General features: G+C 38.1%; 1 protein-coding gene across 1 annotated transcript; it reads right to left on the bottom strand.

Annotated features, from left to right (window-relative positions):
- Window positions 1-1169: 1169 nt before the first annotated feature.
- Window positions 1170-26140, bottom strand: smc3 (structural maintenance of chromosomes 3). The gene is made up of 29 exons (XM_041982148.1): window positions 25954-26140; window positions 25270-25345; window positions 25093-25131; window positions 24929-24996; window positions 24770-24841; window positions 23797-23876; window positions 23625-23703; window positions 22461-22578; window positions 21890-22065; window positions 21608-21688; window positions 21153-21317; window positions 18453-18574; window positions 17886-18099; window positions 17538-17641; window positions 16594-16693; window positions 14336-14496; window positions 12081-12222; window positions 11802-11952; window positions 11362-11514; window positions 8435-8586; window positions 8122-8280; window positions 7030-7137; window positions 6673-6781; window positions 5425-5672; window positions 3820-4032; window positions 3254-3445; window positions 2322-2499; window positions 2020-2126; window positions 1170-1453 (listed from the first exon to the last, which is right to left on the bottom strand). The coding sequence occupies exons 1-29, from the start codon at window positions 25966-25968 to the stop codon at window positions 1382-1384; spliced, it is 3654 nt and encodes a 1217-aa protein (XP_041838082.1). The 5' UTR covers window positions 25969-26140; the 3' UTR covers window positions 1170-1381.
- Window positions 26141-27236: the final 1096 nt, after the last annotated feature.

The following is a 27236-nucleotide window of genomic DNA, read 5'->3' on the forward strand; positions in this document are numbered from 1 at the left end:
AAAACACATGCATGACATGCAGACAAAACCAACATCATGGAACACACGCTAATGTTTCAGCTAAACAGAAAAGTGCAGAAATTTGTAAAAAAAAAATAAAAAAAAAAAATGAGTCCAAATGTTTCATATTTTTCCTTAAAGGTATCTGGGAATATAAGAAATTAATCAAAGACTATATGTATAATAACTTAATATACAAATATCTGTATTTAACGATTAATAACCCAATTATTTAATCTTTCCTATAAAACTTTTTTCTTTACTTTTGATGTAAAAGCACTTCTGAATTAATTAAACACTATTGGGTATCAGATAAATAGCACCACCTAGTGGTCTCTCTTTTCTGGGATGAAAAACAAACACCAAGTTTATTGTTAAACTTTTATTATTTTTGTAGGTTTTCTAATTACTTAAAAAGGAACAAATATATTTTAAAAAAATCAAACTGGAAACTAGTCACAATATACGAGAAGTTTGATCCCAAATAGCATCACTATATAAGGAAGGAGTACTTGACTGTTTTAGTTTTGACAGATTGACCCACCACCGAGTCATTTTCTCAAACATTAAGTCAGGAGTTGTTTTGGTGTCAGATGTTTTGGAATGAAAACTTTCATATATTCAAATGACCTAAACACAACAGAAAACACACAATACAGTTGCAACCATAAAAAGCATCCATCATCTTAGAACATTTTAAGCCGTGTGGCTTTTATGACAAATACACGTTATTATAACTGATTGCTGAGTACAAAGAGCATACATAAGAGAAACCTCACTAAAAAAGGAACTCGAGTGAAGCCCCCCCCCACCCCAAAAACCCCACCACTCCCCAAAGAGCCTTTAATGTTTCAGTTCATCTATTTTAACCAAAGTCATATCAAAACTGTCAACTGTACACAACTGTCCTTAAGATTTATGCCACTGGCACTTTTCAGGCAGACAACACACTTAGCTTGAAATGTATTGTTAGGAAAATTCAACACAGTAACGTGAAGGGGCTCTTTCAAAGAACTTTTCAAACATGAGTTTTTCTATGTAAATACACTTTTTGTATCGCACAGAACCAGTGCATCATAGACAGAAACACAGCAGAGCAGGAACATGAGGAAAAAACACGCCCCCTTTCTTGCAGTTTAAGGTGAAACCATACTTTATCTGAGACTTTGTTTTTTTTTTCATTTACATTTTAATGATGAAAATGCAATAAGCTTTTTGGCAATAAAACATATCCAAACATGAACTTTTTTTTCTTCATTGTTTATCTTTTACACTGGAAAAAAAACAGATTTTTTTGTCCATGACCCTCGTAGGAGGCTTCAAACAGAAAACTGCAGAAGTGGAGGAGAAAAGGATGAGGAGGATGGAGAGCAGAAGACTATTAACCATGGGTGGTGTCATCCTCCACAAAGTCTTTAGCCTGCTCCGCTGTAATCACATCAATGTGACTCACCTAAAAAAGACATGCATAAAACGCTTAATGACCAATCAATGCTTCCACTTGAGACTATCTGACTAAGCACTAATCATCTGAATTATGAGACCTAAAAAAAAAAAATTCAGCGAAGAAAACCTTGATTACCGAGGGAAAACGATCAACACTGAGGTGGTTTTACATGCTGATGAACAGAGTAAAAACGGTTACAATGGCATACAGTCCTGAAACTTTGAAAGCTGAAAAATTCAATTGAAATAATTATCTTTCTGGAAATGATTAAAAAAAAAGTATCCTGGTTAACAGGATACATTTGGTTAACATACATTTTTTGGTTCATCTGTTCTCACCTTTTCTCAAACAGTTCCTTAAGCTAGACAGTCTATTATGAGCACTATTCAGAAGCCTTTCCCTAACTTATTTACATAAAAAAAAGTCAGGAAATTGTGTGAGATAAATAATGCTTTTGATATCAGAGTACTGTTTCGATCCAACTCAACCTGTCGCACAGATTTAAATTTAACTGATGAATGAACACGTCCTGCCCTCTGAAGTAATACAGAGTCAGGAAGGGAAAGCCTCACCTTGTTTCTGAATTTGACACCGTAGAACTTGTCCGCTGACTCCAGCAGCTCAGGCCTGAAGGTGGTGGTGATGAACTGAGCGTGGCCTGCCAGCTCAACAATCATATCTGAAATGGACATGCATCACAAACATATTAACCAGGGCTGACCGACTAACAGTCAAGATTCTTTTCTTTTACTTTATAGAAACATTTTTGATAACTCCAAACACTATGGACTGATTAGCATGATGATACTACCAGAGGTGAGAGATCTTGATTTGGATCCCAGGTGTAAGTGGTCTTTGACTGCCAATTCTTTACCTGAAACAGCCTTCCTGTGCTGGGCATCGAGGGCCTGGTCAATCTCATCAAACAGGTAGAAAGGAGCAGGGTCACACTTCTGAATGGCAAATATCAGAGCCAAAGCCACCAGAGACTTCTGACCTCCAGACAGCTGCTGCATCTCCCTCATCTCACCCTGCTTCCCAGTAAACGACACCTACACAGGAAACATGAAGTTAGACTGAGACAGACACAAAACTGAATTGATTACTACTTAATGCTAATAATTCCACGTTTGTGTAGCAGCCTTTAATCTTGTACAAGTTCAACAAAATGCTTTATTTCTGATTGGCCTGTTTACACAGACCCTTATACAACACTTGTTATACCTTTACGATCTATGTGCAAGGCTTTTTTCCCCACATTAATCTCACACAAGAGCATATGATGAGCAATGCAGGGGTTCAGTGTCTTACCCAAGGACAGTTTGAGACGTGGAGGAACTGAGGGTTGTATTACTGATCTTCAGAGCGTTAGATGACCACTAGACTGAGTGACGGATGTGTTCATTTATTTCAGTATTATTAGATTCTCTATTTTAGAAGGACAGACGAAGCATCTGAACTGTTATGACAGCTTTCACAATGACTGGCATAAATTCAGCGTGAAGACAATTATGTATTACTCACTGCATGAGCAACTTCACCTTGGATTTACTTTGTGGGTGAGGATTGGGTGTTGATATTTTGCCAATACTCCACAAATACACTTTCAGCTGTTTTCAGATATTAACTCAAGGAAAAACTCATGCACTTGAGATATATAGCAACAAAACTTCTTTTTTTTTGCCCTCACTGAAAAGAGCTTAAAAAGCATAGCTTCAACGCTAACCAGCAATGCATTTTCTTAACAGGTACGTGAACTAACGCAAACAAGCTTCGCCATTTCAGATAAAAGAAACTATTTCCTACCCTAATGCCGACTCCAGTGAACTGATCCACTGAGGGAACGCTACTCTGTGAACCAGAACCCCTTTCGCTGTCGGCACCTCCCTCTCCTTCATCCTGAGACTGGCTGCCTTCAGCATCACCCTTCTTCATCACCAATGTAGCTTTGCCACCTGGCACCAATTTCTGGAAAACTTCACTGAAGTTCTTTGACACCTAAAAGACAGAGAAGACAGCAGGAACTTCACAGTGAATTTTAATTACATCCCTGATGTTATTTAAAACCTGCAATAATGACAGATTGATGCAACACACTAGCACTTTCTAAAACCAGTCTAACCATCTATAAACTATATTAGGCTAACACAATGGTCTGCATTAATACAACAGAAATTCTAATTAAATAACAACATTGCATAATCACAGGCAAGCAACACAAATAGACAAACTGAAAGCCTGAAACCTATTAAACGGACCGTCAAACATAAGACTTCCCAGTATTTATCATTTCAAACCAACTGATGTCACAACAACCAGAACTAAGTATCCCTCTGCAGAGGCTGTTAATCAGAGTAGGAGGTGTACTCTACCTGTTTGAAGGTGAGCTGGATAGCCTCATACTTGCGCAGCTCCAGGACATTCATGAGCTCCATGATGGATTTGTAGCCGCGGTCCAGCTCATCCTGACGCTTGATTAGCTTTTCCTTCTGCTCCGAGAAATTGACAAACTGGTCGAGAGCTTTCTTGTTGACGTGACTGTACTTCTTCAACTCTGTGTTGCACTGCTCCAGTTTTCTGAACAGCTGTTGAAACGGGAAACATTTCATTCATTAACTGTGGGTGAGGTGCTCCTGCAGTCTGTCAGCAGCTTTGCATTGTGGGTAAAGATTTGTGTACTCCATAGAAGTAGACTGCTGTGTTTGCTGTTGTTTTATTTCCTCAGGTGGAGAGGTTTTAAAAGATGCTGCAGAAAACAACATATAATCCTTGACTTCACAATATTTTAAGTGATACGCATGAAGTACCTTTGACAACTAAAATAAAATGATCATTTAAACTTGTAATTTTCTACTGAAAGACTTTTTTGACACGTTTTTGGCTGAAAGTTTCACTCACAGAGACACACATTCAAACCCACTGTTTTTAATGCATGTATTTTGTCTACTTCTATTTATATCTGAAGATAGAATAGCCTGATGGATGATGACAAAGTGGCACACACTTTCCTAACTCTCAAGCTATAAATTTGCCTCTTTAAATCACTAATGACCACAGGAACATGAGCAAGTGCTAATAGTACTCAGGTCTCTCATCAGCTTCTTCAATCTTGCACCCATGGAGAGTCCAAAGGAGGGAGATGGACTAATATGAAGTGTTTATGAGAAACTATAAAGCTATTTTCAGCCTTGTCAAGGAGGGGAGCTAAGACACAAACACACAAAGAGCACATACTCAGACACTTATTAAAAATGCAGCCAAGTCCACTCATCTCAGTCTTTGCTCCCAGAGGCGGCTGGCTGACAGAAAAATTAGACACTAACTTGTGTCTGAATCACTGAGTGGGTGGGATGTGATGTTTCTGGACCTTATTTCTAAAGAAACATGGCTCTAATTCTGTGTGCATTTGTGAGAATTTCCCAACTGTAAAAGAAAGGACAAAAAAGAACAGTACAGCCACTAAATTACTATTAGGACTGGTGTTGCTGTGTTGTGTGCTGAGTATAACAGTGAAATCACTAGGTGAGGTCCATTCAACTCGCAAAGCCAATCTGAAATGCCTTTTTAAAGCAGCTATGCTTTCTCCCTGCATACATAAGCACTTGGGAGCTTTAAAGCTACATATTTCACTAAGGCTTAAGTGGAAAGCCCATGAGAGAAAATGACTGGTCTGATCTCCAGTAATCCTAAATTATGTTCAATATTCCGCTTTATCGGTTCTAGTTATGCACAGGTAACCTTTTAAACACATTTATCCTTTTAAATTTATAACTTTGTGATATCAAGTGACCTTAAATAGATCAATAAAAAATGTTTACTGCCACAACTTTAGGATTTAATGCCACTAAAAAGCATAACATCAGTTGTAATAAACAGAATCACCATAACACCATCCATGTCTCCATGAAGCTTGTGTTGGCTGGCAACATCATTCACACACATAACACGTAACAGCATTAAGCTGTGTGTGCGTCTACCTGCTTGAGTGTGAGGGTCTGGTACTTCTCAAAGGCCTCCTGAGGCAGCGATCCGAGCTCTCTGATCTTCTTCATGCACTCCTCCTTCTTCTTAAGCAGCATGCCCTGCCTGTTGGTCATTTTCTCCAGCTCCTTAGTGTCGTGGTTGATGGCGTCATTCTGCTCCTTCTCAATGTTCTTCCATCGCTCCATGCTCTTTATGTGGTCTTTGATTTCCGCCTCTGTCTTGTCAATCAGAGAATCCAGATCTGGGAAAAGTGTTGGATGAGATGGAAAGGGTCTAGTATAAGTGACATGTTTCAGTCCAAGTAAGACACTTGTGCCTACGCATTGTGGCTGAATTCATGTTTCAGAAAGTAAATGCTCTGTTAGCACACCGGGTTCTGATATAAGTCAACCTTTTTAAATCTAAAGGGAATTAAAAGAAAAGGAAATTTGATCACTCACGTCATAAAAAATCAACTTGAAACAAAAAGGAAACGGAGAAGAGATTAAAATAGCTGCTTAAAACATCATGCTGTGATGTTTTTAACTAGAGCTCATTAGGAAATTTGAATCTATTAAAATTATTTTTGTTCAGGAACAAGTGTTATCTGACAGCTTCCTTGTACCAAACTAATCTGAATCACAACACAAATAACACGTTTATAAAACTGTCTGTGAAGGAGCCTTTTATCCAGTTTCTGAGTCAGCAGTTCTTCACCATCTGGAGGCAGCAGAAAGCCAGTGGAGGACAGCAGAACAATAAAATAGCAAGGACAATAATTCATGTTTTATTGTTAGTTTTTTTAATATTTTAATCAGCAATGGGCTTATAACATTAATGGAATAAAACCTAGAGGTTATTCTAAAGGTTCCGAATTTTTGGTGATGTGGAAATTTATCAAATGGTCAAAGCTGAAAGCCAACTAAGTAATCCTTGCACAGCTATGCAAGCTTATACTTCAAAACATGATAAGACCTTACACTTAATATATTTTTTTTAATTGTCTAACAATGCCACACTGACTAGTTCTGGACCCTGAAGCAGATCAACTCAAATGAATTGAAATGGATTAAAGTTCTGCAAATGTCAGTGAGCTAATCTAAACTTAAGCTGCAATGACTGACTGTGTCAAACAAAACGAAGCTGGCTCTTGATGTGCTCTGCAGGAGGAACTGAGGTTTATATGCTGCTCAAAGGCCCTGTAGTAGAAGCGTGCTTGAGGCAACCATCACGTACACGTTGAGTTTCAGTAAAATGCCTACCTTCTGATCGAGCCAAAGTCTCTTTGACACGTTTGTTGATGCCGTCCAGCTCAGATGTGGTGGCTGTGAGCACTGTGCCTCCCTCGGTCTCTCGCAGCTCATTTAACTCCTGTCAGTAGAAATTAGGAAATAGTTTAAAAAAAAAATCGTCTGACTTACATGACTAAATCAGAAGTTTTTATTGAAAACAGTACAGATTTTAAGACATTGATGCTTTTACAAATGAAAATACTTAATTAGCTGTTTTTATGTTTGTCATATTATTCAATTTATTAAAATTTGAAACAGAACAGACATAAATGTGGAAATACTGAGCTATGCTATAAAACTTTATAGATGTCTAGAGGGACAGTTTACCTGCTCCACTTGGTCGAGACGCTTCCGTAAATTCTCATTGAGATACGTTTCCACCCTGGTCATGATTCCCTCCAGCTTGATTCTCTCATTCAACAACTGTCTGTTGTCCTGTGAGCAGAAAGAGGAGCAACACACACTATTAATCATATGATGTCTGCCGACAAACTGGAAATTAGCGCATTTCTATTAACTGTTTAACAGAGTTTTTGCTTTCTGTAACTAATACGAAAAAAAATCTGCTGCATTAATAGCACATAAACAGTTTTATGCATTTAACCAAGTCCAGGAAAGTGATAGGCTATAAACAACTCATCAATACAAAACAACGCATCATAAGTAGTTATGTAGTAGCTGACAACTGCAAATGCTGCAGAATCACATATGAAAGGCTCCATGTTGTGTGGGTGAAGTTGTTGCGCAATGATAGCAGCAGTGGAGTGCACTGAGGTGAGAGCTGTGAGCAGCTGGCAGTGAAAAAGAGGGCAATGCTGGATCACAGGAACATCCCACACACAGCTGCAGTCTGCCACTTTCACCTCATTCACATCATTTGACTACAATGACAGAAGGCAGAAAACAAAGGGAAACAGAATGTACGTAGCATTATCTGAACAACATTAATTGGGTAATTTTCAATGATGCATTTTAAATAGGACTCCGATCCCAGCTGCAGGGTTTAAGACAATCTAATGAATGCTGGAAGAAAGAAATCACAAACCCACATGCTGCAACACTAAAATAGTTTATCCAAGCTCTGGATGTAAAAACTAGTCTTTTTAAAGTATCATGAATACACACATTGATAGAAGATGAGCCTTTACATGAAGAATGATTGTAACATTTCAATTTTATTACCTGGAGCATTAATAATCAATACTAAGTAATAATACCTTAAAAGCAACATCACAACTTTTAGGCTAATTTTAGTGGAAATGATCCAAACATCATCCAATTTTTTTTAGAGCGCGGATATGAACATGACCAACACCATCCTTTCTCTGAACATCTTCTTTTACACCGCTGGCATATATTTACATGCACGACAAGCCGTACCACAGATCTACATGTTCGGATATCGGTCATGTTTCTGACCTGCTGCAGCTGACGGATCTCATCGTTGAGGTCATCGACGCGCCTCTGGTCCTCAAGGCTAAGTTGAGAGAGAAGATCGGTACCAAGCTCGGCCTTCAGGGACTCCCTGGTTGACTCCATGGCGTGGAGGCTGGCCTCCAAACTCTGGAGACTGCGTTGCTGAAGAGGAAAAAGAGGGAGAATGAGCTGCAAATAGAGACAACGCAAAGTCCCAGCTACAGCTCAAACAGAAGAATCAAGAAATGTGAAGAATTAATATTCTGATCAAGTCTGGGGTTGTTTAAGTTATGACGTAGTGACAAATATATACAACCTTGGGCATAAATGTCTTCTCTGACTGCTGCCTCTTCTCCTTCAGCATCTTCATTTCTGACAGAATACTGTCTCTGGATGCCTTAAACTTCCTCTGCTGTGTCTCGATCTGCTGCATCTGGTTCATCAGCTGGTCAATCTCGTTGTTGATGCGTGAAGCGACAATTAAGGTGGTATACATCAATGTTCTTAAAGGTTCAGTACTTGTCTTTTTCCTCCTTCAGTCACTTACCAAACTTCATAACTAAGACAGTGTCTACAGGGAACAAAAGTCCAAGAAACTTTCAGTTCACTAAATCCTCTAACTACTAACATCCAGTACCAGTCAAACGTTTAGACACACTATCCTACTGGATTTAGTGGGAAAGTGAATCGAAAGTTTTGACTGGTATAGTGTTAATGTTATGCAAGACTCGTATTGCAGGATCTATACGCTGCTCAGCATGAAGTAGGTTTAAAAAATAAAAAAAAAGGATAAAACATTAATAAGAGAAAATCCCCTAAAATATCAGCAATTGTTGCCAGCTGGTAAAATACAAAGTAAATGGTCATTAAATGAAAGTTTTCTTTAGTATTATGCAAACTTGCCTCTAAATAACTATTAAAATGTCCTGTTGCTTAATCAATGCCACCAGAATAAGCCGGATTTCTAAATATTAGGTTATAGCTTAGCGACATTCTTTAATTCCCACCAATTCATTACTAACACAGTTCCTTAAAAAAAAAAAAAAAAAAAAAAAAAAAAAAAAAAGGATTTAGGGCTTTATTCTGATTAAATTAAATGCAAATGGTTCCTATCACGTAACAATCACGAGTGTTTTGTAAAAGCTGTTTCTAGCAAACATGGTCATTTGGAAGTTTATTGCCTTTTTAGTGCAACCCAGAGTGCTTGAATAATGTGACTGGGCTTCAAGGAGAAGATTATGTCATCCCTAATATCAAAGAGGAGCATTAAAAAGGGCTGCACTCTCATCATTAAGCCAAACTAACAGACAGCCTCATTGATTTTCCAAGGCTGAAACACTCCTCTGGGCCTCCAAGGTTTAACTAGACTCAATGAACACTAAACCCAAATCAATCTGCTGATTTAAAAAAACATAATGTTCAAGGCCTTTTGACTAAAACAGATACAGATAAAATACAAATGGTTTGAGGCCATGTATTTTCTTCTAAATGTACAGCCAACACAGGTAAATAAATCACTTCAACTCAAACAGTTATTTTAAAAAGAGGACATGGGAACCGTCTCAGCTATGAGCGCATCAATTCTTATAAATAAAAATGAGGCTCATGTTACAGCATTTATTAGTATAGATGTGCATGGTACCAATGCACATGCATTTACTGAATAAACTAATCTCAAACTGAAATGTGGTGGCAGAATGAAGATGGTGCATCGGCTTAATGTCATGCTTATCGACAGCAGCAGTGGAGGGCGAACAACAAGAGGCTTTTAAAAAATTGAGCTGTTCTCTGAGTCATTGCTGCACAAGTGAAGAGCGAACGTTAGCGTCTCCTGTTCACGGATATACATACATTAGAACCAGGACAGGCCTGGACAATATGGCAAAAATATGAGCACAATATTATTTTCTAAACTGATCGACCTCAATCTTGATAGTTTGTTAATGCTGTCCATTCCCTTCCTCAGTCCACTGGCAGGTCATTGTATCCCATTTTCTCATCAACAAGATCATCGTAAATTTAACCACAATCTAATTTTGATATTGTTTTATTTGTGCAGCCCTGGGTGTATTTTAAACCAGTACACACATTAATAACTCACTTTAAAGCTGCATTTCATCACACAGCATGCATTTAATTATCCTGAGGCGGAAGTGAGTCTACTCACACATACAAACTCAAATCCTTCCTGATCCACTTGTTTTGCTTTCATGTGCTGTCCTGAAGTGAGTCATGGCTCTGCCAGATATGACCCAATATATTCTAATCCTTTTTGACCTGCTTAAACCCTCCTCCTGCTGGCACTGAGGCTGCTACATAACCCCGATGGACTCAATCCTCGTTTAAAATACAAGCTCAGCCGTATGACATCACCCTATCATTGAGTGATTGTTGTCTAACTTTTCTACGGAGGCTCTAGAAAAAAGACTGAGATAAATATCTCCTTATCAACAGAGTATATTTGTAAGTAATATTTTCTACACTTTTTACTTTATAAAAAAATGTTCCTGGAATTGATCAAATTGCCTTTTTTTATTTATAAATTCTAGCAACTAGCAAGGTTAAATCCTGCTCAATATAAACAAAGACACATTTATAAGTTCATAATAATCAATTCTAAGTATGAATGGATGAAATGTTGTAAATTTAGATAAAGAAATAAGTTACTCAACAACTTATAAATGTGATTGTTTCACCATTTATCAGCTATCAGTGTTGAGTTATAAAAAAGACTAGATAAGTTGAATCATTTGCAACACTGACTTTTCCTTTTTTGGCCACACTGCTGCAGACATCATGAAAGGTTAAAAGCTTTCCCGGAACCAGCAGAGATGAGAAACTAATTCCTCACATCATGCATGAATGTTTGGTTAAGTCAATAACAAATTTTACAAATGCAGAATAATTAAGTCTGATTTATTTATTCTCTTTTCTTTGGATTTTTGTGAGTCAGCCAATTTCCCGTTGCTCAATAAATGTCATTGTGGAAAAAAATGTCTGCATTAAAGTATTTTAAGAGCGACTCACTTTTTATTCAACTCACCCTGTCAACAAGGGGAATAAAAAGATCAGTATTCATTTTTGCTAATATGATAAAGATGTCTGCAGCACTGTTTGCCATACAAACACTCAGCTTTCATTTCTAAAAAAAAAAAACCTTTTAGTTTGCTCTGGAGCTTCTCAATGAGGCCCAGATTTAACTGTGATGAACATAAAACAAGCATGTCTTAATGGAAAGGATATGTTCTATGTTCCTACGCAGGTTCTCGTTGAGCTTGGCCTCCAGCTCACCCAGCTCCTCCTCAGCTTTCCTCATGTCCTTCTGTAGCTCCAAGCGAGACTTTCTGGTGTCGTAGTAGCCTCCTGTCAGAGCTCCACGGTGGCTCACTTGGTCACCTAAGAAGTCGCAATTCAATGTGCTTTATGCAAAGATTGTAATTTCGTTGCATTTTTGTTGTAATGACAATAAAGTTCTATTGTATTCTATTTGTAGGGCTTTCACGTTAAATACCCTTGGTGATATACACAGTCGATGGCTGTTAAGATGATAGCATGATAATAAACAAACATCATCTAGATTCAGGAAACGTTTTTAGCATCCAAAGCAGCACATTTTCTTTCCATGTTCTCATTTGTTCAGAAGTAGCAGTGTGATCGGTGCTGTGTATTGCAGGTGAGCTCACCCTCCAGAGTTATACAGTCCATGGTAAAAGCTCTAGCCAGCTGGGTGGAGACCTCCATGCTACGACAAATTAGGGTCTTCCCAAACACGTGCTTGAAGGCTTTGTCAAAGTTGGGGCTGTAGCGCAGCTTGCTGATCATGGGAATGGCATCCTTTCAGGGCAAAGACATGTTGATTCAAACACAACGTGACCACACAGCAAAAACTACTTATTGTAATACTAATAAAATTATCAAAATAAATAAACAAAAACATATACAGAACACATGCATGGCCTTACGTTGGTCTCTGGGTAAGCAGTGTCTCTGACATCCAGCTTGCTCAGGGGCAGGAATGTGACTTCTCCAGGTAAGTTCATTTTGTTGAACTCCATGAGTATTTTGGTACTGACTTCATCAGTCTCCACAATGTGGTAAAACAGTCTGGAAGACGTAAGATGTAAATTTTAACTAGAAAATCATTACTATAACATATCTGTGAACAGTACAAAATATTTAAAGCAACTGTTTCTATGTTTCAGCACCAAACTTTACTAATTTCGATAAAAACTATAAGTTGTAAATTCACAGATGTGAATTATAATCTCAAGGCATAAGGCATACAGATGTTACAAAGGCTGTGTCCGAATGTGCACTCTACTCCCTACATAGTGCCCTATATAGGGGTCACGCCATTTTGTCGAAGTGTCCGAATGTCCAGAGAGAAAAAAGTAGGGCACTCAAAATTACCCACAATGCATCCTGAAAAGTAGTGAGCATTGATGGTCACTAGACGGTTTAATATAGACCACAATGCATTGCGGGCAGAAGCTCAATGTAGCCCAAGGAGGCGAAAAAATTGAGCTGCGCGAAATTACCTATAAGCAAACAAAGAATAAAATACAACATAAGGAATAAAAATAAAAATATTTAAACACAACTTTGGATTGGATTTGGAATGACCTCTTGACACAGGTTGTGGTTGCCGTGGCGACGGCGGCAGTCACATGGTTTGCAGCGAGGAAAAAATAGGCAGCTTCGTGTCCGAATCGCCAAGAGAATGAGTCACTATGTAGTGCAGCCCTATGTAGCAAACGGGGGGTTAGGGAGTAGGGTGGACATTCGGACACAGCCAAAGTAACAATTTAACACTAAAATGTGACTTAACGCCACTAAATGACCAGATGTGTAGAATTCTAACTATTTTTACCAAACATCACATTCTCAGTCATAAAGTTACAGATTAATCTTCATACACAGTAAACCAGCACTGACTACAGTACAACCTTCATGTTGACAATGGTCTGAAGAGCTAAACACTGTAGCCTACAAACAACCAGAACCGTACAGCCTGATCTTTCTGTAATTTCGGTCATAAAAGTGGCCATGAAATTTTATTAAATTATTAGCTGCCTTGATTTTGTTAAACTGGTGAAGGCACACTATGTCTGACTCTGCAATATGTTCTGCAGCTAAGCAGCAACTGTGCTTCAAAAATCAGGTCAAAACTATGAATATTATTTTTTTTAAAGCTATAATGGTTTATCTTATAGCCTTGAAGAAGTGAAGCTTACAGGGTTGAGTAACAGCACTGAATGACTCCTCAAGAAACTGGCAAATGTATGGCACAGTGGCCAACGGGAAACTTATCTATCCATTTTCTTTTCTTTTTATTATTTTCCCTCACATTATGCCTAAAGTCAGGAGTGAGATCTGCCCTAAGTGGAGGAGTTAAAGTATCTTTGGGTTTTGCTCATTAGTGAAGGACGAAGGGAGTGGGAGATCAATGTATTGGTGCAGCATCGGTATTGATGCAGTCTCTGCATCAGTCTGTCGTGGTAATGAAGGAGCTGAGCCTAAAGGCGTAGCTCTTGATTTACCTGTCGATCTACGTTCTTACCCTCACTTATGATCATGAACTGTGGGTAGTGAACAAAAGAATAAGATCACAAATACAAGCAGTTGAAATGCATTTTCTTCTCAGGGTTGCTGGACTCTTTCTCAGAGATGGGGTGAGAAGCTCGCGCTTCAGTCATCTGGGAGGGACTCAGTAGACCCTCTGCTCCTCCACATCAAGAATAGCTAGATGAGGTGGCTCAGGCATTTGGTTCTGGGGAGGTTCTGGGGAGGTTTTCCAGGCATTCCCTACCGGACAACCTGAGGAAGACCCAAAAGAAACTGGAGGGACAGTGTCTTTCAGCTGGCTGGCCTGGGAATGCCTTGGGCTTTCCCTGGGGGAGCTTGGAAGTGGTGTCTGGGGCAAGGGAAGTCTGGGTCCCTCTGCTTAGTATAGTGCTTCCGCAACCTTACCAGCGTTTTAGGATTTAATGCTGGTGCAGCATAATGCACAGCTACTCTTTGGCCTTATTTGTTTATACCAGTTTGCTTTACATGTTTACATTTTTGCTGTCTATGCAGTCAGCAGGTTTTCCTCCAGAACCTAAAGTGAATCCTGTACTGCAGGTCTGATATATCACAAATGTTCAGTTGTGGCATTTTCACTCAGAAATATTAAAGTAATTAGTGTTGCCAAAGAAAATGCAAAATCAATTCTCACCTAGTCCCAGCAGTCACCTCCACACAGGTGTAAAATGCAGGCTCACACTCAAAGTTATTCATGACAATGCCATGGTAACCGTTGATGACATGCTGATTGATTCCTTTACGCCGAAAATGTTCCAGGACTTTGTTGATGCTGTCTATACCATTCAGAATGGCCTGGAGGAAGACGGAGGAGGACAACATACGTAATACAAAATATAATTCACAAATTCCTTAAAATTTACAAAATATTCCTAAAGAATCAAAATAACTATCTATAAAAAAACGGGTGTCATAAATAACCAGAACAGGCTGTAACCGTAACATAAATTTAAAGAACATTACTGAAGACTAAAATCCTCAATACAGAGGATGCGATACACTCATGTATGAGACAGTGTGTGTCGCTACTGTTGTGTAAGATCATGATGGCGAGAGACATTCTCCCCACACTCAAACAAAGCAGTTTTATTGGTAGTCTGCACGAAGAGCTGATAAACAGCTGGTTCTGAAAGCAGGGTAATACCAACTTTTATAACCATTACGCAGATTTCAGAGAAAGTAATTTGCAGTTCCTGAAAATTAAAATGTAATTTGTCGTATCTCGTTAAAGCCAAGCTGTCTCAGCATTGGATCTGACAACCAGCAAGTGAGGGGAGTAAAGGTATTAATTTCAGCTAAAGTGATTTAAAGCAACAAATAAGAAGAAAAAAATCAGACATATCATGGTGAAGCAGTCACAAAATCACTGACCGACAAGTTTTACTGCTTTAGTTGACACAGAATTGAGGATTGAGTTTGTTACTACTTCACTTGTTTTCCTTAAATCCATGACGCACAGCTGTAATTTGTTCTTTTTATCTTCTGTTGCAGTTTCTGTCCAAATCTGTCAACATCTATTTTGTGTCATTTGATAAAAAAAAGTTACAAGTTAAAGAGTAAATTACTAGATCGCATCTTTTTCTACAAATACTGTAATATTGTTGAGTTCCTGTCAAAGTGATAATTACAAAGTGAAAATTTGATATTGTAACAGCCCTGGTCTAAACATTCATTTAATAATTAATTAAAATTAATCACATCCGTTCCCAACATTGCAAATGTGAAGTTTAAATATCTATGAATAGTAACATCCTTTGTGTGTGTGTGTATATATATATATATATACATATACATATATATATATATATATATATATATATATATATATATATATATATATATATATATATATATATATATATATATATATATGCAGCAAAAATCTCCCAACCTTCATGCTCAGTAGCCTGAAAGCCATGGAAAAACCCAAAGCATAAAACTCATTGTGAGGCCATGAAAAAAAACAAAAAAGAAACACAGAAAATGTCAATTTCAATATGATGGAGACCTAAAATGGGCCAAGCACTGCAAATATAAAATGCTAGAAAGGATAGATAGGATTGAGTCCATCAAACGGAGAATCTGGACTGAATCAGCCAGAACCAATGAAAGAAAAATGAATGCTTGACATTTGTCCATGAAGCTACAAACCGCTTCCTTTCATCTCTGCAGATATTATTCAGAAGTGATATTTGATTGATGTATATGGCCAGAAGAAATGACTGGATGCTACAGAGAGGAGTGAGTCATATGTAAATATAGCCAGCAATCATAAAGTGCATGTAGTGAGGCAGATGAATGATTCCATTTGATATACCTATCCTGACAACCGGATGAGTCACAAAGAAAGTCTCTCACAGTATTCAGGTGGGCTCAGTTGGACAGTTAGGCACTTTACTTGGATTTTATCTCCATTTTCCCTTTTTCTGTCTTAGTTTTTTAGCAAGTTAGTGCATGTGTGAAGGTTTTTAATAGATGTGTAGCCTGTTAACAATAGAACTGAAACATTAAGCACATCACAAATAAGGGGGAAACAAAGACACTCCCACTTTTAAAACGTCCATGTCCTTTTTTCTTAATGACCGATTGTTCATGTACTGAATGAAAGAATAAATCTTTAAAAAAAAAAAAAAAAAAAAAGGAGCAGTATTAAACCTTTGGCATTGTACTTGCAGCAATGCTTGAAGGCTGGACCCTAGTGAGGAGATCTTAATGTCTTGGCCTCCTAGATCCAACTGCCCACTCACTGTCCCTCACTCAGGGACTTCAGTACAGAGTTTCACGAGCCCGACCCCACCGGGCTGTTGTTGTTTTCCCAGCTCATAGAATTGGTTATCTTGCAGTTCTATTATGCAAGTCAATAATTACAGAGTCATGCACAGTGACACAGACCTTGCCTGTAGCCGCTCTGAGGAGCTGCTGCTTCTTCTCCAGGTCCTCTCGTTTAGCTGCCAGGGCCTGCTGCTCTGCGTTCTCCTCACGCCACAGGTAGCTGGACACATAAACACTCCCCCCATTACACTACTGCCACTAGAAAGATTAAAGCTTAACAAATGTGATACCTAGAGAAAAACTAGGCAGTGATTACATACAAAAAATAGAATAATGTTAAACAATGCTTATGTTTATAACAAATATTTTAATATGCATTTATTCATAGATGCTATTTGTGCACTGAAAAGGCCAGATGACATCCACAACAGACAAAACACGCAATACATTGTTAAGTAACTGAAGCAAAAAGAAATCATATTGATTTGAGGGGGAACAATTAAACTTTCCACCAACTTAATGTAATTACAGGCCTGACTCATTTGTTAATATCACGTAATGCTTTACAATAAAAACATTACATGCAGCGAAAGTAAAAACTCTTGATCCAGCACCAAGGCTAAACCTCATAGCAGCCATAACTTACTGCCCAATTAATCCAATTTCAGGGGTATATTAGAATATTTTTAAACTATTTAATCTTCAAAATAAATTATTTTTCCTCATATTCTGCATATTGCAACAGCTTTTCTCACCCTCTGTCTAAAATACTCCATTTTAGCTCCTGTTGCCTTAAAGACTCAAAAAGCTACAAGGCGGGCATCAAGCTGCTTTGTTTCTGTTCATGAAGTCCATGAAGAAAACATAAAAACCTGAACTAGAAGTTAGGCATTTTAGGAAACTGCATATAAAATGCTTTGGTCTGAATTGATGTAACATTGCACTTCTTTCACATGCACCAAAATTTAAGTAGCACACTGAAGGAAAGAGTGAAAAATAAAAACAGAATATTTTCAGATATGTGGCTGAAGACAAACAAGAGTTTGATAGAAGGTGGTTCTTACTTTCTTTCACTCTGGAGTTCATCTTTTTTGTTCTTGACTTCATAATACTTTTTGTCCAGCTCCTCCACACGTGTCTTGACCTCATTTAGATCTTGATCAAGTTTCTAAAGTCACAAAAGAAAAGTGGTTCATTCAAACTCCCCTGTTGGCAGGCTTATTTTTAAAACCCACACCATGTCCCTGAACAAATACATCAAAGCATATTAAAGCCAATCTGAAATGAAGGGTAATAAGAATTATCAACAAATTATATGAATGTGAATTCAAAGGTTATTATTCCTCTTGTACAATGCTACAACCAGTTTATGCTTCTTAATAAACTGGATAGAGAATCTAACATTTCCTTACATTGTACTGCTCAAGGTTCTTCTCCTTGTTTGTCTCTGTGTCCTCCAGGTCTTTGTGGATGGCTGCAATCTGCCTCTTTTTGTCATTGATGGCCTGATCCAGAGACTTCAGCTCCTTTTTGATCCACTTGTCCCTCTCCTCTTTGGAGGTGAACTGACTACCACGGCCTTGCTTAGCATACAGGTCAGTCCTCTCCTGTGTTGCTTGAGCCAGTCTGGAAATAAATGCGGTGGCAAAGGGGTGAACCACAAGCTTTAACAGGAAAGTTAAACTGTAAATCATTTTAACCATATCGATATACCCTCCAAAAGTTGTCAACACACAAGTGCCCAGCTGTCAACTTCATCAGCTGATGCATCATTTATCTTTTTTTAATGGTCTTTCACTTTGATAATAAGGTATCAAAACTACTGAAGAACATACAAAAAAAGAAAAACAAAAAACAACTCAAATCTTATGTGGTGCCACTCGTCAGCGTCTTGTGATAAAAATGTTTTTAGTATGAGATGACCGACCCATGAAGTTATGCTTATGTCACCAGTTGCTTGAGAGACTGTAGTTGAATACCTGGAGATGCCTCTTTCCTCCTTTTCCTTAACCATGTTGAATTTGGGTTCAGTCTCCTGCAGTTCTTTTTGTTTCTCCTCAATTTTCTCCAACAGCTTCTGACGCTCCTTCAGCAGGCGTTTCTAGAAGAGCAGAAACAGGGAATTTATCAGCAAATCTTAAAATGATTCATGGTAAAGCACTCATTAGGCTCAGGCGACATGGTTATGTGGACAGCTTGTGCATGGTCAAAGCTGAGGGATACAGAGATTAAGATAGTGAGGAAAAAACATAAAAAAAATGCACCACAAACAGAGAACATTTTTCATCTGGATCTGTACAACAGCAGGCCTGCACTGACAGATCTCTACACAGTGGCTGTTGGATGCCGCCCCCCACCCCCACAGGTATGAAAAGAAAAACCTCCAGCTTTCCCTTGGGCCCCTTTTGTTTGATCAACCATTTCACAGTTGATCAAGCCAAGACCACCTAGCGTCCGTGAGGCTTTTCATTTTGCCCCAATAACTTTTGGCTAATGTCGTGTAATCCATGGCCAGGTGGGCTTAATCCAACCATCCGCCAGCATGTTGCCTGGGACCCATCATAGTTCACATACAGACTGAGCCAATAAAAGCGTTATCTATGATTATCATCTTCATACTCGCACATGCTCACAAACACACACTCAACGCAAGGCCATATGGAGAGTAGTTTATGCCAACTTTGTACACAAAAGCTTAAGCCAAGAATGGTGTGTAGTAGAGTGTCTCATGGTGCTTAGTCTGTTTTGCTTCTCAATTCATTCCAATGGAAACTCTCACACTTAGAATATAAAGTGAAGATCACATGTTTTAAATCAAATACAATACAATGTTTCTCCTACAAAATTTCATAGCTGTGGTGGTACTAAAAGTTAAAACAGGGGGTGGGGGGGCACACTTTACTTTATAGGGGCTGGTCTAATGTGGCCTGGGTTCCCAAGAATTCAGTGGAATAGCCCTTTACACATATGCTCAACATTGTTTATTTACGTGTTAACAACAGTTTAGAGAAAATCTTTCTGACATTAGCTCCGTTGTCGGCCAGAAACTGACCAATCAGAGGATAACACACGTCAACCACAGTCTCCACTTCAGGAGTCTCAAAACTCGAGCGAGTGGGGATTGTTTAGCCGAGCATGCAGTGACAGAATTGAGAGCACGCTAGTCACCGCTGCGAGGACATTAGTCTACACATGTGTACACAGTGGATTGACAGGCTCTCACGAGGGCGATTCTCTGCTTGCAAATACTGTGTTGAAGTGCAGAAATGCCTCTTCGTGATGTGTGTTTTCACTTGTGGGTACTAATTTACTCTTTCATATCAGATAAACGCACCTGGTGTTTACCATGCACGCGGTCTGTTTTCAAGCGTGCCCCTTTTGGAAACGCCATATTGGAATGTCTATTAAACTTGTTTTACCCACATTTGTTCTCTCATTTGGCTGCAACTTTTATCAACATTTCACTCATCAATTCTTCCCCTCCCAACTCCCCAAAAATATCTAGCATGCTACATATTTGTCTGAGACGTGTCCTTGAGCCCCACAAAATACATCCTTAAAGAGTTTAACACAGGGCTCCTACGAGGGCCGCAATCCTGGAGGTTTTCCATGTATCCCTGCTCCAACAGCCCTAACTCAAATTAATGAGTCATTGTGCAGAACTTGATAGGCTTTTAGCTCCAGTTAATTTGAGTCCGGTATGATGAAGCAGGAATACGTTGAAAACCTGCTGGATTACAGGCCCCTGGTTTCTACGAAGCAAATAGTGACCAGCCACCAAATACCAGTCTGTCTCAGATTTGTGTCAGTTGTCAGTGACTTTTAAAATTAATCCTTAAAAGGAAATTCTGACTTATAATCTCTTGATATAGACATGATTGTACTCACTGGCACTGTAAGAGTTCCCATTGTTACTAGCCTGTGACTAGAAAGGCAGAGCAGAAGCACAGCAGAGAGGGATAATGTGCTAATCTGCAAGTTATAACATTTAACTTAAAACTTGAAGCTTTTTTTATATCAAACAATTGTTATTTTATTAAATAACAAAAGATTACTATACCTAACCAGCACAATATACATATATATCACCCATTGTACTGTAAATAAGTGTAGGTAAATGGGTGGATTAAAGCCAAGAATAGTACATTTTTGCTTCTAAAATGCCAAAAAACTTAAGCTGATTCAATTATCTGAAAATAAAACTATTAATGTCAATACAACAGGGGACACGAGATATACACACAACCATCTGTCCAAGGCTAAAAACATGTCATTTTTTTCATGTCACATTGGTCACTACATCTATAGTCTGAAATGACTGGTGGTGTCAATCTGATTCTTGATCTCTTCCCAAGAATCACTTTTCCAAACGGTTGATATCATCGCTCTTTTTTAAATTTTATCTCATTAATGGATTATCAAATTATAGTAGATAAATAAGAGTTTACTTGGAGACAATATTATCAACCCAGTAAGACCTGGTTAAACATCAGTGTGTACCCGTAGGTATATATAAATAATGTTTCAGTGTAGCTGCATTTCCAGCAAATAACTGGGATGAGAGGAAAGTAAAGATAACAATCCCTCATCAACAGTGATGGTGAAGGGGATGAAGGAGGGGGAGTGTTGTTGGTGCAGCATCACATGTGCACTGTGACGCAGATGGGAGGCTTCCGTACCCTCTGTTCACTGTTGCCTGCCAGCTCATCCTGCAGGTCCTTGGCCTTCAGTTCGAGCTTGGTCCTCTGCTTGATCTGCTCCTGGCGTTCTGCCGACAGTTGCTCTCGCTCTTCCTTCATAGCTGAAATCTTTGACTTCAGCTCGCGCACAACGCGCTCCGTTTCCTAGGGAAGACAAAATAAGGAAAGGGCTTTGAATTAAAAACACATCACATTAAAAGCATAAAGACAACTTCCTCACCTTGCAGTGATTAAATGGCAATGCCAATTATTTAGACAACCACAAGACCTGAGTGATGATAGTTGATTACATTAACTTTCTAAAAAGATCCTAGATTTGAAAATTTACACTACCGTTCAAAAGTTTGGGGTCACTTCCCTATTGAATCCCATGGCAAAGTGACCCCAAACTTTTGAACAGTAGTGTATTTTTGAATATAATAAAGTGACTTTACCTCTACTTTGTCTCGGGCATCTTGCTGAGCATCACGAAGCTGCCTGGATTTGTCTCCACAGGTCTCTCTTTTGGAGGACAGCTAGAGAAGGTGGGACAAAAACACAACAATGTTGGTAGAGATGGAACAAGAAACAAAAACGAGAAACAACTTTTGACTCATCCACTTTTCAACAAGGCTCCTCCTGCTACTTCATTATAAATAAAGCTTCATGAAGACACGAGAAAACAAATTGCAATATGGGTGCGTGGTATTTTAAATATGTAAAACAAACATTGTTACCTCATCCAGTTTGGCGCGGGTTTCGTTCAGCTCCTGGTTGTAAATGGTGTACTCCAGAGCTCTTCTCATTTTGTCCCACTTCTGGTACTGAGCCAGCTCTTCCTTCTCGTCTTCCAGGGTGTGAAGACGCTCCTCAATATACTTCAACAGCTCATTAATCTTCTCTCGCTTTCCCTCTAGGATATATAAAAAAAAATAATAAAAAATTGTGTAGTTTTTGCAAAACAGGCAAAAACAGTGTTGCGTTGTTGTGACTTTTGTTCACTGTCATGTATTCTTTAACGTCATATTTTTAACTTTACTAAATAAATAAAAAAAAACTTGGAATTTAAATAAATGGTATAGTTGTCTTACTAAGGTTTCATGACTGCTTTTCCACTGGTGCAAAGTTATGTAATCTTTATAGATTTTACAAATGTAATGCAGCAGTTTTCACAAAACTTAATACATACAGCATTGATGACAAGTATACTTATGTACAAGTATACCAATGAACAAAAGTTTGTATAGTTCAACAAATTTAAAAAACTATTTTTTTAAAAACTGAGTAATTATGTTAAAATGCTTTTACCTGTCTCTTTCATGAGAGAGATACTCTCCTCCTTTCGTTCATCGTACACCCGTGTTCCTGCTACCTCTCGCAGAAGCTTCAGGCGCTGGGAATCAGGAGCTGTGGCCATTTGATTAATCTGCATGAAATATTAAAATAATTTAATAAAAGATAACTATCCTATGGTTTGTGGAACCCTTAAAATGCCCTGCAAGAAAATGACAAATTAGTACAAATTTAACATGAATTAGCATTTCTGCTAATACTATACGTTGTGATTTAATATGAGAGGCCAAGATATCGACACTCTTTGACTCAGCACTGCTTTAAAACAAATGTAAAGTTTTTTTGTTTTTTTTTAACCCGTCCTGTCCGGCATCATAGCTAGCAAAATGATGATCTGGTTGCTCTGCCAAGGGGAGGTCTATGTGTAAGGCTCCTCTTGATAATCTGATTAATTTATTTATTTACTTTGAATCACAGAATCTATGTAATCTTGCTGGACCTGACCGGAGGGGACAGAAAAAGATGGAAAATAGCAAAAAGATGCAAAAGGGAAAGAAGAAAGGAGACAAAAACATCACAGACAGAAGGAAACGACCCTTCAATCCACACCATCACCAGACAACAAACTGTTACACCTGTACATGAACACACCAGAAAATTTCCTACAACTTTTACAAAAAAAAAAACAACAGAGCTGCTAGTCATTAAGAGTTTTTAAATAATAACCAAATCAAAAAGACATATCATGAAAGAAGCATAACAGCGACCAGATACTAACTCCAGGAAAAATAAAAAGAAGAATTATCTCTTAGTATATAAACGCACTGGACAACTCAGTGACTGTGTCAGCATGCAGAACATGAGGAATAAGGAGTGATCAGTGATGAAGAGTGGTGAGTGAGATCAAGCAAATGCGACCACGCCTCTACGGAGGACAGAGGCAGACCAGGGTAGCCCTCCCCCCACCCTCCACCTACTCCAATCTGCACCCCATATAACCCCACACTCACACCCTCCCCTGTGCCGTACCCACAAGCACTCACCATCACACAGTCACGTCACACATAACCCACCCACCATGCCCCGTGGGGGACACCCCAGGTGGACCAGAGGACAGCGAGCCCCAGGAACCCCCCCCCCCCTTTTAAATGTAAAGGTTAGCACCGGATTCTTTCTCACCTTTCCTTGCTTGACAATGTAGTAGGGGTTACTGCGAGAGAAGCCAGCACTTTCCAGAAGGTTCATGACGTCATTCTTACTGCAACAAGAACAGCACAATGCATGAATTCAGCAAGTTGTAACTCTCTGTGATTACAAGAACGTAGACAAGTCCAGCAACAGCTTTACTTACGTCACCATCTTCTTGTCTAAGAAGTACTGGTCCTTCTTTGCACCAATGACACGACGAAGGGAAACTTCCTCTTTGTCAATCTGGAGAGGGACAAAATTGACACTGGTCAACTTGAGAAAAGCACATAGCTGCTAAACTGGTTGCTTGTTCCCACTTATTACTTCGCTGACTACATTTTCAAACTCACTCAAACACAAACTTTAGTTTCCATGGTGCTTTAAACATCCAGTTATCATAATCATAAACATAATAAACACTGTGAGTACTAGATGTAATACAGTCATACTTTTATTGTGTGCTTTATTTGATGAAAATTAAACAAATGTGCCAATGCCCACGTTAAACAAGCATCAACTGAACCAAGAATCAATTTAATTATTTAATAATGACATACACCCAGAGAAGAGGGTGTTATTTGACTATAAATACTGTTTTTTTTTGTTTTGTTTCTTAAATGGTTTTAAGAAGAAACTGTGTAAATGATTGCTGAAAGGCTGGCCCAAATGCCTCAAAGATTACCACTACCTTAGTGTTTAAGATTTTAGCATATTAAAAACACAAGTCTTCACACACCCAAATATATAACCTAAAAATTAAAAACCTGATCATAATCTCTCTCTCACATGCACAACATGCATGCACCCCCCACTACCATCCTACTTTGCACAAACATAAACTATAACCTTGAGTTGCTGTCTCTTTAGGTGATTAATATGAAAATAAACATCAATAGGCATATAACTATTTTTTTTTATATAATAAAATGAGATTTGTTAATCAAACATTATTCATTATGCATAAATGTTAATTGTTATTAGTTATTCTCAGACAATAAAAAGCAGCAACCCTGAGAGAGTGGCAAGTGAACTGCCTTAAATAGTCCTAGCTAATGTCACTGATGTCCTGAAAATGGTATTTGGGGCAGCCTGGAGTTACACTAATAGTTTAAATATTAAATATTCATCATTCCTACCGGCAATCGATTGTCAGAGTTGTCAAATATAATCTCGACAAAAGCTGAAATGACACGTGGACCAGTTCCTTCCTACAGGGAAGAAAAGCAAAATTATTTCAGACAAGATATAACAACTTGCAGGCCTCTGTAGCGTGTCTCATATTTGCCAGAGCTTACATGGAGAAGGGCCAGGCGCTGTTCAGGCCGCAAGTGGCTGAATTCATCACTGAGGACAAACTGGATGGCTACGTTAACAACAAAGAGGGAACCACACTTACATAACAATAAAGAATAGTAAATGTGTCACTACAATGAGGATAACTAAAATGAGGTTTGCATACCATAGAAAAAGTTACTCTTTCCAGACCCATTTCTTCCAACTGAAACAAGAATTAATGATGACATGACTACACATCACAAATCTTTGGTAAGACAATACTCAACAAAAGTAAGCATATTCAAAAGACTCCAGAACAACACAAAATCACGAGTTAGTAATGAGATAAGCATATACTTACCGATGACATTATGCTTCGGACTGAAAGGATCAACAACAGTTTGATCCCTGTAACTTCGGAACCCCTGAATAATGACCTATACAAAAACCCGGAGGCCACAGTGAGCACATAGATCCACACATCCTCTTACTTGGGAGAATTTTGACTACGTACAGTCAATAGAAGTGTTTATATTAAGAAACTTTTGTAAAGTGTTTTGGGCTTCTATCACTGAACGTGTGTAACTGGTTTGTAGATCATGTCATTGGCAGGGCAGGGCCTTGTCTAACGGTAGTTGTCATTTAGGACGTTTACCAGTCCTATAACATACAGCTAAACACTACCAATAATATTAAAAAACAAAAACTAATTTCCAGGCAATACTGTACTCCATAACAGTGGTTTACAGAAGGGTTGAAATGCGCCTATAACAAGATAGCCTAGTAGCATTAGCTTAGCATCTTGAGAGAGGGATGTGCTGTGCAATTCAGGAGAACGCCAGGCAGCGCTAGCAATTAAGTTACATGATTTGTGTAGACTTTTCAGTGAGCTTTCTAGGCTTTTGAATCCAATAACCACTATAGTACACGTAAAACCATTAGATGCATGCGTCCTTCATACAGGGTTTTACCGTAAAGCTAACCCGGTGGCTGTTATAAGGCCAGTGAAATTCGGCAGCATCTACAAGTGACCGCGTTAGCTTACCTGTTTGATGTACATGGCTGTCTAAGCAGTGCTTTTCCTTGGAAGAATTTGGGGATACAAACCCCCCTCCTACAGTAAACTGGAGAGGCTGGGGATTTAGAAAAACACACTAAACGAATTATGTAGTTGCATTCAATATTAATAAAGTACTATCTGCTAAACGAGAATAACATGGAAAATGGCGGCGGGGGCGGGATAGAATGGCTCATACCACCATGTGAAAAAGGGTCGTACAATAGCTTTTTGCGTGTTTATTTTTTATTTTATGTAACTTTAAAAAGATAAGAAATGAAATTATTGATATTAAAACATGGAATAAATGTTCAAATAATAGTGTGCTTGTCGGTATACACGTCTGGTATAGGTGATACCTTGTCACCAATTTACTTCAGTAATTGGTACATTCTGTCTTCTCTCTTCTGGGCGCCAAAGAAAGTTGTTGCAGTTCAGTTCAGGTATCTCTCAATTACTAGAGTTTTAGTTTATTATGGAAACAACAACAACAACAACAACAACAACAATAATAATAATAATAATAATAATAATAATAATAATAATAATAATAATGTATTTGTATTTTATAACGTAATTTTAATTAAAATTTTATTTAATCCACAACTTTGTAATTTCCCTCTGGTATAAATAATGTATTTTTCATGTTCTTTTTATTTAATTTATTTTTATATAAGTCATTTGGAAATATGATTAGAGGTCACTGAAAAAGTTGCTCAATTGTGAAATCTTACTACAATAAAAGCATAACATATTAATTGCAAATAACCAACATTATTTTGAAATGTAATTATAAAAAGATCATATAAATATTGTAAATATATCTTGTAAAAAAACGCATGAAATAATATTAAAATATTTCGATTTTTGTTAAAAAGCACATTCACCTACTCCACATTAAAGCCATGTACATTCATGTAACAGATAAATGTAAATAAAATGTTTGAAGATTTATTTTACCTTTATAAACCCTTGTTTAACCTTTGTTTAGGCAGGCAAGACAGACATATGTTTAAATACATCATTAAACAGACATAAAGATACATGTAATGTTTAGAATCTGAGAGTTGGTGTGTTTTTGTGTTTGTCTTGTTTCTTCTAACGCTATAACGCCAATGTGATACATGACTTTTTGAGCCCTCTACATCATCAGTGTTATACTTTTTCTTCAAAAACCCATTGTATACAATTATTTACATGCAGTGCACAGATTAGGCACCAGGAGGCAGTCATTAATTCACCAGAGGGTATTCCACAGCCTCTAGCAGACT

Source organism: Melanotaenia boesemani, chromosome 4, assembly GCF_017639745.1.
Source record: "Melanotaenia boesemani isolate fMelBoe1 chromosome 4, fMelBoe1.pri, whole genome shotgun sequence".
Lineage (NCBI taxonomy): Eukaryota > Metazoa > Chordata > Actinopteri > Atheriniformes > Melanotaeniidae > Melanotaenia > Melanotaenia boesemani.